This window comes from Chamaea fasciata, unplaced genomic scaffold (genome assembly GCF_029207755.1).
Source record: "Chamaea fasciata isolate MVZ Bird 193981 ecotype frontalis unplaced genomic scaffold, bChaFas1.0.hap1 SCAF_6, whole genome shotgun sequence".
Lineage (NCBI taxonomy): Eukaryota > Metazoa > Chordata > Aves > Passeriformes > Sylviidae > Chamaea > Chamaea fasciata.
This window is the reverse complement of record NW_027094091.1, coordinates 70,290,645-70,299,774: the sequence shown is the minus strand read 5'-3', so window position 1 is coordinate 70,299,774 and position 9,130 is coordinate 70,290,645. Positions and strand designations below refer to the sequence as shown.

General features: G+C 53.3%; 1 protein-coding gene across 1 annotated transcript; it reads left to right on the top strand.

Annotated features, from left to right (window-relative positions):
- The first annotated feature begins 6,078 nt into the window (after positions 1-6,078).
- On the top strand, positions 6,079-8,857 carry LOC136290402 (16 kDa beta-galactoside-binding lectin). Its single transcript, XM_066184750.1, has 4 exons — positions 6,079-6,160; positions 7,775-7,854; positions 7,985-8,156; positions 8,649-8,857. Exons 1-4 carry the CDS (start codon positions 6,152-6,154, stop codon positions 8,790-8,792), a joined length of 405 nt encoding a protein of 134 aa, XP_066040847.1. The 5' UTR covers positions 6,079-6,151; the 3' UTR covers positions 8,793-8,857.
- The last annotated feature ends 273 nt before the right edge of the window (positions 8,858-9,130 follow it).

Sequence of the window (9,130 nt, the reverse complement as noted above, 5' to 3'; positions counted from 1 at the left end):
TATGTGCCCAGCCAGGATCACCACAGCCTTCAGGGGGGTTAGGAGGAGCATTTCTGATCTGCCCACGGTGCCTGGAAATGATGCCCTTGCTTTCCAGCAGAACTGACTGATCTGCCACTTTTAAATGTATTTCCAAATTTGTGTGTGCATGTTGAGCATTTCTAACTGGGTGTCTCCTCTTTACCGATCAGACGTGATGCCACCCTGTGAAATGGCCCCTCATGAAAAAGGGGAGACAACCAGAAGATCTGCCTGCTCTTGATACTTTTTTACAGCTGCTCTATAGAAGGGCTTCAGTCTTAAACCCGAGAGTCTATTTGTTTCTTGCACCGCAACATCCAGGGAAGTTCAGAGCTCTTTTGTGAACTAAGGGAGTCCTCATGACTCACTCTGGGTGAGCCCTAAATCGGGCTGACAAATCACTGGGGGCGAAGGTGGCAGGAAGGGGAAGGAGCTTCACCCCACGTATCATCATTTTGATGGCTCTTCAGTGTCTCCTGGCTCACAATGGACAGTGTTAATGTTCCTTCAAAGATTATTACATTTTTAATCAGCCATGTTCTTTCCGAGGCATTTTCCAATTACTTGCCGACAATTTTCTCTTGCCTAAAAATTGAATTCAAGAAACTTGAGCCAGCCTAAATACAATCCCTCCTCACTGTGGGTGGCTCAAAGGAGACCAATTCTGGCACACACATGCTTTTGAGGGAAAGAACTCCAGATGGCTTGAGTTTCTAAGCCATCCTGGCATGCTGTATGTGCTATGTCAGACTAGAAGAGAGCTCTGCTAAACCAGTCTAACCTAAGGCTGCTGAAATGCTTTTGTGGACACCAGTCCCACCCTGTCCAAAGTCACTGTGAGGGGTTTTCCGCCATCAATAAGAGCAAAGTCCCAAAACAAGAAACTGCTTCACAGTCTTTCAGTCCAAGGGAAACCTCTGCCTTGCAGGTTTTGCAGAATGAGAGTGACACAAGGAAAATCCAGTCTTAAAATTCTAAGGAGAAAATATAAAAGGACCAACAGATGTGTCTACTGTGTCCTGGATGTGTCTACCATGACAACACAGATCCAGTCCTGTGGCCTGGAACGGGGCAAATCTTTCAGAAGAGCATCCCAGGTTACTTGGCAAAGCTTTAACTTTACGGGTGACACGATGTGATAAAAGCTGATTCATGAAGAGGAAACAAAACAAAGGCTAGAGCCCCAGCCTGGTGCAGCCACCTCAGCTCAAGATGAAAGCTCCCCGGAAGGCTTGCTCCAGTGAGGATCCCTTTTCCCTTTTCACTCACATGGGGTCCAGACCCAGCTAAGCAGCTCTGCTGCTGGAGTTACCCTGTGGAGGGCAATGCAGGTGCACTCCCTTTTACCTTTCCTCACCGCCTGTCCACCATGTGGACACCTTCAAAGCCTGTACAGGCTTTATTCCGTGGGTTAGGGATAGGAAAATTCATAGGTCCCCATCTTCAGCCCCCACACAAGCCCCCTTGCAGCTGATCATGAGGTGCAAATCAACCCCAGATTGTCTGGGGCTAGACCACAGGAGTACATTAGGCTTGGGAAGTGCTGCTATCCTGCTGTGACAGCCTGGTGAAAAGTGTTCCAGGGCCTGTTCCCTGTGGCAGAAGTTTGCAGGGTGGTCATAGATATAAAATAAACAACTGTGCTGCTAAGAAAAACGAGCTCTAAGAGCAGCCTGAGTTGACAGACCTCGAGGAAACTTGAAGGGTCACTAACCCGTGGGCTCTGCGAGGAGTTCCCACTGCAACAGCTGCTTGACTAAGATCTCTGGTGACCTGCAAAGAGGAGGGAAAGATGGACCTGGATTCTTAGTTTTTAGAGTAGCAGGGACATCCAGAGAGGAACAAACGCAAGCAGCTCCTTTCAGATGAGGCAGTAAACTCTGAGCTGAGGTGTTTGCCACCTCCAAACTTAAAAGGTTAAGGAGAGAGGTGCCAAAGTGAAGTGAGTCCAACAAAACAAAGGCCCAGTTCTCCTGGGTAGTTAACAATATGCTCTAGTTAAATCTAATCCACTGAGAGAAGAGAGAAACACACAGATTATCATCTTGGGTCAGTGTTAATGAGGGAAAAAAATAGAGGAGACATACTTTAAATTCCAGTGACACGACCAGCAAACTCCTTTCATCACTTTGTGACAGTGAAAGAAGTTCTTTATAATTAACTTAATTTATAATTAACCTGGAATAGAGGTGCTTCCCTTTCAATGTAGGGAAGGCTGAAATCAGGAAGCCCTCAGGGATAAAAACGCTGTAGTGACATGTGGCCATGCAACCCCAGCTGGTATCCAGTGCAGACTGGTCCTTCCTGGCACAAACTTCCCTCTGAGGCAGGGCTTTGGGAGCCTGAGTGCCAGCAGGCTCTGGGAGGGCCTCTCACCCTCCTGCCACACTGGACTGTGGCTCCTCGAGTCACTTTGTCTTCAAAGGCAGCTTTCTAAAGCTTCTTCCTGGCTCTGTTCCTCTGTGGTATCCAGCCGAGCCCTAGAGTTTCCCCCAAGGACAGCAGAGGGCTGGAAGACACCATGGTGGTGAGAGCATTGTTTGAGCCAGCTCTGCAGAAGGGTCCAGGGAAATGGTGCGCAACTAAACTCTTCAGGGAGTCACGACTACCCAAGCAAAAAGGCAGAAACTTCTCGGATGAGACAAACTAATGTGCTGTGGTAGCAACAGAGAGAACCAGACATTTCAATAGTAGAGACAGAGGATTGCTGAAGTTAAAGTCTCCAGATATTCCAAGAGAGAGAAAACAGCCTGTGAGTGCATATAGAAATACAATGTATATATCTGTTACACTGTAATAGAATAATATTTAGGTTGTAAGAGTAACCAGGGGCTACTGCTGAGAACAGAACCCCGTCCAGACAGTACTGACACAGATATCCCCTAAAGACAGTGTGACAGAAAGATGCAACCCCTGCCTGATGAACTGAGAAAGAACTTACAGAGACAAGAAGAAATCTTCCCCAAAGAAAGTGAAAAAACAAACACTAACTTAAAGCAAACTGTGAGCTTCCTCTCACACTAGGAAAGGGAAAGAAGTTTCTCTCGTCATTACTTTCCCAGTACAACCCTTGGATTGGAGCAGTTCTCCCTGCTTGGTCCGTGTCAGCGACTGAGGGGCAGTGGCTGAAGCAGCAGTGCCCTCCCAGGGTGGGGCACGCACAGAACTGCTGTGCTGGCCCCAGGGCTGGAAGCCATCTCCAAAGGAGGAGGAAGCTTCTGCTCACTCTTTCTGCAACAAGTGGGGGCTCCTTCTCAGCTGCAGCCACGAGAGACTCGGGATGTGTCGCACCAACAACCACCAGGGTGTGTGCGCTCAGTGCACGACAAACCAGGCACGGGGACGTGGAGCCAGCACTGGCCTCGGCATCCCAGGGCACACCCCGGTCCTTGAGCAGCAGGGTGTGTCCTCAGACCTCCCCAAACCAGGGGAAAGCCATTTCTAATGACAGCAGTGATTAGCCAGGGATATGACTTTGCCAATGGCTAGGGTGTATTTTTTCTTACAGGAGATTAAAAAGGGTAACACTCAGCATGCTGCACCCTTTGCTTCTGAAGCAAATGTGGGACATTTCTAGGGAGTTACAACAAAATCAGACTGGCCAGTTGTCTGCCCTCAGCCTGTGCAAACCAAGGGGTGAATGAAGAGTTTGGGCTGGAGACCTGGTGCTGGGCAGAACTCTGTAGCCACAAGCAAGCTTGCAAGGCCAAGCACTGGGAGGCCAGCCTTAGTATTCCCCAGAGCCGAAAATTCCTCCGTGCATCACCTCTGGATGAGCAGGAGATGACTCTTCTCTCCCAACTTCTGCCAGAGCTGCCAGGTGGGTGCAACACTCTTCTCCAAAAGCAGGTAGAGAGCTGGGACACCTGAAATGGGAACTCTGGTACTCTGTGTGCCCTGCTACTCTCTCTCAGGGCCTGTACTGACTGCAGGCCCTTGTAATAACCCAGGTAGGGCTCACTTGGGCTCTTCTGCCAGGGTTTCTCCTCAGAACATCCCCTGCAGGATCTGGGGAGTGAGAGGGGCTTGCGTAGGGCAGTGCCTCTCCCTTTCTCTCCCAGGCCTTTGGAACACACCCCAATCCTCAGCCTGCCTGCTGTGGGTGCACGTGCTGTGCTGGGAGGCTGGGATCACCCCTGATGGGCTCACGACAAGGAGTGCTTTAAATCGAAAGACCAAAGGCTTTGTTGGTAAACCAACCAGGCTGCCAGCGCAGAGCACTCAAGGAAAACAAACAGTGCAGTCTCCGTGTGTTATTAGAAAGGTAATTCACTGTCTGAAGGGTCGGAGGAGGGAACTTGAGGCCAGAAGAGCAGCTCCCATGAAACATGCATTTCGGGAGTCAGAGGGCCCAGCACTGAAAGGAGGGAGAAGTCTCCAGGGATTTCACAGAGCTGAAAGGAAAACAAATACACAAACCCAACCGACCAAACAGAGTTTGCTCAACCCCTCACACGTGCCAGCAGCCAGGGAACAACCACACAGTAACTCAGGCACCTAAAGCCTATCGCTAACACGTGACTCTGGCTAGCATCACTGGAGAATGGGGCTAACTTAAGGTGCAATTAGTTGGGATTTCTCCAAACCCTCCGTGGAGGAGGGTTGCTCTCAGTGACCTTTGCTATCTGGATGAACTCTGCCCCCACGGTTAACTCCCGACTTCTGTATGGCTCTTGTGCGTGCGCAGGATGGCCAGGGACCTGAGCTGGAGGTAACAGCATGTGCAGGATTTTCCCTACAGCACTTTCAGTCAGCACTTTGTCGTCTTTTATGCACCCCAGTCACAGGGCTGCAATCCGAGCTTGTGACTTTTTAGTTGAAACGCAGCTCGGCTTTGCTGAAATGCCACAGGAATGTTCTGAAATGAGTGTGCGGGATATCTGGGGCAAAGGGTGGCATCAGGAGTCAGGATGCTGTTCCTGTAACAGCTCTCATGAAGTTCCAGCAGCCTCCTGCAGGGCAGCGTGTTTCCCACCACCACCCAGCCACAAATCCCTGCGCTGTGTTGTGAGGTGCCCGGTGCAGCCCTCCCAAGAGCAGGCAGGTACCTCGCAGGCTGGTCCCAGCTCAGGAGCAAGGAGCACACTGCGCTTACGTAGCAGCTCCACTGCGGGTTTACAGGCAGGACTGGGAAGCTGCGTGTCATTAGCGTCGCTTCGGGCCTCAGGGAAACTGAGGCACGGAGGCCGGAGGACCCTGCTGAAGCCCATGCAAAGGAACAAGCCGATCCAGTGATCAGGGCAGGGCAGCCGCGGCCCCTTCACCTCCCTGCGCTGCACAGACCCCGGGGGCGGTCATGCTCGGTGCTTTCTGCGGGCACAGGAAAGGGGAACGGCAGGCGCTGGGCACTCTCTGGGACAGCAGCCTCCTCGCCCGTCCGGCCGGCTGCACACAGCCCTGCCCGGCCTCTTTCTCCCCTAACAAAGCATTTCTCTTTTCCCTCCGGAGCCTTTTGCGAGGCTGGAATGGAACCAGCGAGGTCGTGCTACATTTCAAAAGCCGCAGCTTGAATTCTCACATCTACTTAGAGCCCCACATCACCAACCTTAACCTTTTAGGCGCTGCTGAAATGCTGACACGGGCTGTACCAAGCCCGTGGTTTTCATTTAACTGCAAGCAGCGAGGATTTGTACCCAGGGCCTCCCGCCAGCCCAGGCTCCTTGCAGGCTCCAGGCTGGGCTGGGAGAGCACATCCACCCGTATCCACAGAGGCAGCCGCTTTGCAGCACGAACACCAGGACTCCCAACCCCGATTTTAGACACAGACCGCCGAACAAAAAGCAGCCACCTCGCTCCTAGCACGGAGCAGCACTCCAGCTCCTGGGATCGGAGCCAACAGACGCTGCAGAGCAGCCAGGAGAGCTTCCAGTAAGGATTTTTAGGATCCCGCAGAAGCAAACAACCACTAGTCCTTAAAATCATCCACAAACTGCCTGCAAAGACCAGTATGAAGAGAGGTCTCCCGCAATTCTCTCACATTCCTGTGAATGGCTGGGAACAGCTGCGATCGATCAATCCCGGTCTTGCCCCCCCCCCGCCGCTCCCGATCATGTGATATTCCTGCCCGGCTGAGCTGGGCGCTGCGTCACTCCGGGCTGGGAGAAGGGGCTCGGGGTGCTCCGTCTGCAGCATGGAGAAAGTGAGTGCCGCCTGCGAGCCGGGGTGCTGTGCCAAGCGGCACTGGGACGGCGGCTGGGCTGCCTCTGGGGCTTGGGCGTGGTGACGGGTAGGAGGAAGAGAGGATTAGTTGAGAGGAAATGCAAGGCTGTTACATGGCTGTGGGAGGAATAGTTAGGGCTGACCAGCCGTATTTCTTCTCCTCTTCTCTAGCGCGTTATCTAAATGGGGAAGCTGAGGAATGTTTATGTTCTCAAGTACTCTAAAGGTTTGGGTCCATTTGCAACTCTACGGTTTCTAGACTCTTCATATTTTTTTTCCCTTAATCTGTGTATTTTTCTTCTGGAAAGATGCATTTTGGTTGCACGAGTGGGTTAACTCTTAATGCAACAGGAGAGGAAAGCGGGCTGGCGGTGTATTCTAAACCCACCCCTGCCCCCGCAGCTTTCCTTTCCTCGAAAGACCCCCCGGGCGCAGCGGCTGCATTCCAGAGCCAGGAGGCAGAGTTAGTGCCGTGGGGATAAGCAGTTTAGTGACTCGAGGAACCCTGACCTCAGCAGGCTGTGTGTGGGCAGAGCAGGGAGCAGGCAGGAGGGCAAGGACAGCGGGAGGCGGCTGGCAGGCACTGCCCAAGCAAACTAATTTGCAATCTGCCTTCCTACCTGACCCGGCACACGGTTAAGTAGCTCAGTACCCTGCTCCTGCAGCAGCTGGTGAATCACCTCCTGCAATGGGCTTCTGTGGCCAGGTTTTGGTAACCGAGGGGGCTGCCAGGGTGGCTTCCGTGAGAAGCTGCCAGAAGCTTCCCCCGTGTCGGGCAGGGCCAAGGCCAGCAGGCTCCAGGACAGACACAGTGCTGGCGGTGGCAGGAGTGCCTCTGTGATAACATCCAAGGCCAGCTGTCCCTCTGCAGCCCACGGATGTCAACAGGCAGGCAGAAATTCACTTGCAGCCCAGGGAGGACTCTTGTGCTGGAGCAGGGGGATGCCTGAAGGAGGCTGGGACCCCGTGGAAAGGGACCCATGTCGGAGCAGTTGGTGAAGAGCTGTAGCTCACATGGAGGGGAGGACTGTGGGAGGGAGCCACAGTGAGCAGGGGAGAGCTCCTCTCCCTGAGCAGAAACACCCTGATGGACTGACTGTAACCCTCACTTCCTTGTCTCCCTGTGCCACGGAAGGGTAAGAGGTAGAGCCCGGGAAGGAGGGAGGGAAGGCATTTTTATCCCTTACTTCTCATTACCCTGCTCTAATTTTAATTGGTAACAAATTAAATTGATTTCCCCAAGATGACTTTCTTTTGCCTGTGACGGTAATCAGTGAGTGACCTCTCCCTGTCTTTTCTTTCAATTTATGAGCTTTTTGTTGTATTTTCTTCCTCCATCCCGTTGTGACAGAGTGGCTTTGGCGGGTACCCGGCATCCAGCCAGGGCCAACCCACCACACCTTCTTGTCACCTCATGCCGCTTAGGGGAGCGGGAGATCCCCGTGGCTGCTGGGACAGGCAGGTGGCCTGACTCAACCCTTCCTCTAGCCCAAAAGTCATGTTTGGGTCTGCCAGAGCTGCTTTGTGTCCTGGCCAAAGCAGGATTGGAAGCCTTGCCTTGGGATGGACTAACTCCTGTGGTTTGGCCCTGCAGGGGCTGGTTGTTACTCAGCTGGACGTCGAGCCTGGTGAGTGCATCAAGGTCAAAGGGAAGATCCAGTCTGATGCCAAAGGGTGAGTGAAGTGGCAAATGGATTGATGGGGCACTGGGGGAAGCCAGAGCTCCCGCTGTGTTCAGCTTGTCAGCACTGGCAGCTGGAGCCGCTGCACTGGCACCCCCTCTGCAATGCCTCTGCTTCCGCAGGTTTGCTGTGAATGTTGGGAAGGACAGCAACACCCTCATGCTGCATTTCAACCCTCGCTTTGACTGTCACGGGGATGTCAACACCATCGTGTGCAATTCCAAGGAGGATGGCACGTGGGGGGAGGAGGACAGGAAGGCTGACTTTCCCTTCCAGCATGGTGACAAGGTTGAGGTGAGGCCCCAGGGTGTGCACAAGGCCCTGGCACTGAGGGGCTAAGGGCACAAGTTTAAATGCTGCTCCCTGCCTCTGTGGTGCAGAAGGGAGCAAGCCTGGAAAGGGGAATGAGCCACAGGGGAAGAGTCTGGCAGCTGAAGCCAAGGAAATGTCTATAGAGCTGCGCTGCCCAAGTCAATGCCCAGCAGCTCGCATGTGCTGAGTGCCTCACTCTGGGCTCCTGTTGGAAGCCATGCTCCTCAGTGCAGTAACAGCACCGAGGTGAGACTCAGACTGGGTCTGTCTCATCCCACCGCTGCAGAAGCTTCCTCCCTTCTATGCCTCTGCTGGGCAGGGAGGAGGCCGAGCTGCTGAGCACGGCCTTGGCGGCAGCAGCAGCCACCTTGCCTGTCCTGCACCCAGACTGCAGGTAGAGGGGGAGTGAGCAAAGCCTGGGAGCTGTGATGTGTCAGCCTTCATTCCTTCCTTCCCTCTCATGGCTCTCTACAGATATGCATCTCCTTCGATGAAACCGAGGCAACGGTGAAGCTGCCCGAGGCAGAGTTCAAGTTCCCAAATCGGCTGGGCATGGAGAAAATTGAATACCTGGCTGTGGAGGGTGACTTCAAAGTCAAAGCCATTAAGTTCAGCTAACAGCTATAGCTTGGTTTGTTTTGTTTTCTGCCCCCCTGTGTAGTGAAATAAACCAGAACTTGCAATGGCTGCTTCCTCTGCTGTTTCCTGCTCTAATCTGCTTGCTCCTGTGTGTGCACTGGGTGGGGTGGGCACGGAGGGGCTGTGTATGCAGCCATTTTCCTCCTTACACTGCAGCTGGCACTGAGCTAGACACGAGCCGGGCAAAGCCCGAGTGACTGTGAGTGAAGCTGCCGTGGCAGCAGTTGCTGCATTCACCCTGCTGGCTGCACTGAGTGGCCCCTGTCTGGTTTCCCAAGTGTAGGGCTACTCCCAGCCAGGAACAAGTGTGTGTCGGG

What these genes read in the sequence shown, in the direction of transcription:
- LOC136290402 (XM_066184750.1), top strand. An exon ending in ATCCAGTCTGATGCCAAAGG is followed by an intron (nt 7,855 to 7,984) that starts GTGAGTGAAGTG and finishes CTGCTTCCGCAG; the next exon opens with GTTTGCTGTGAATGTTGGGA. An exon ending in AGCATGGTGACAAGGTTGAG is followed by an intron (nt 8,157 to 8,648) that starts GTGAGGCCCCAG and finishes GGCTCTCTACAG; the next exon opens with ATATGCATCTCCTTCGATGA.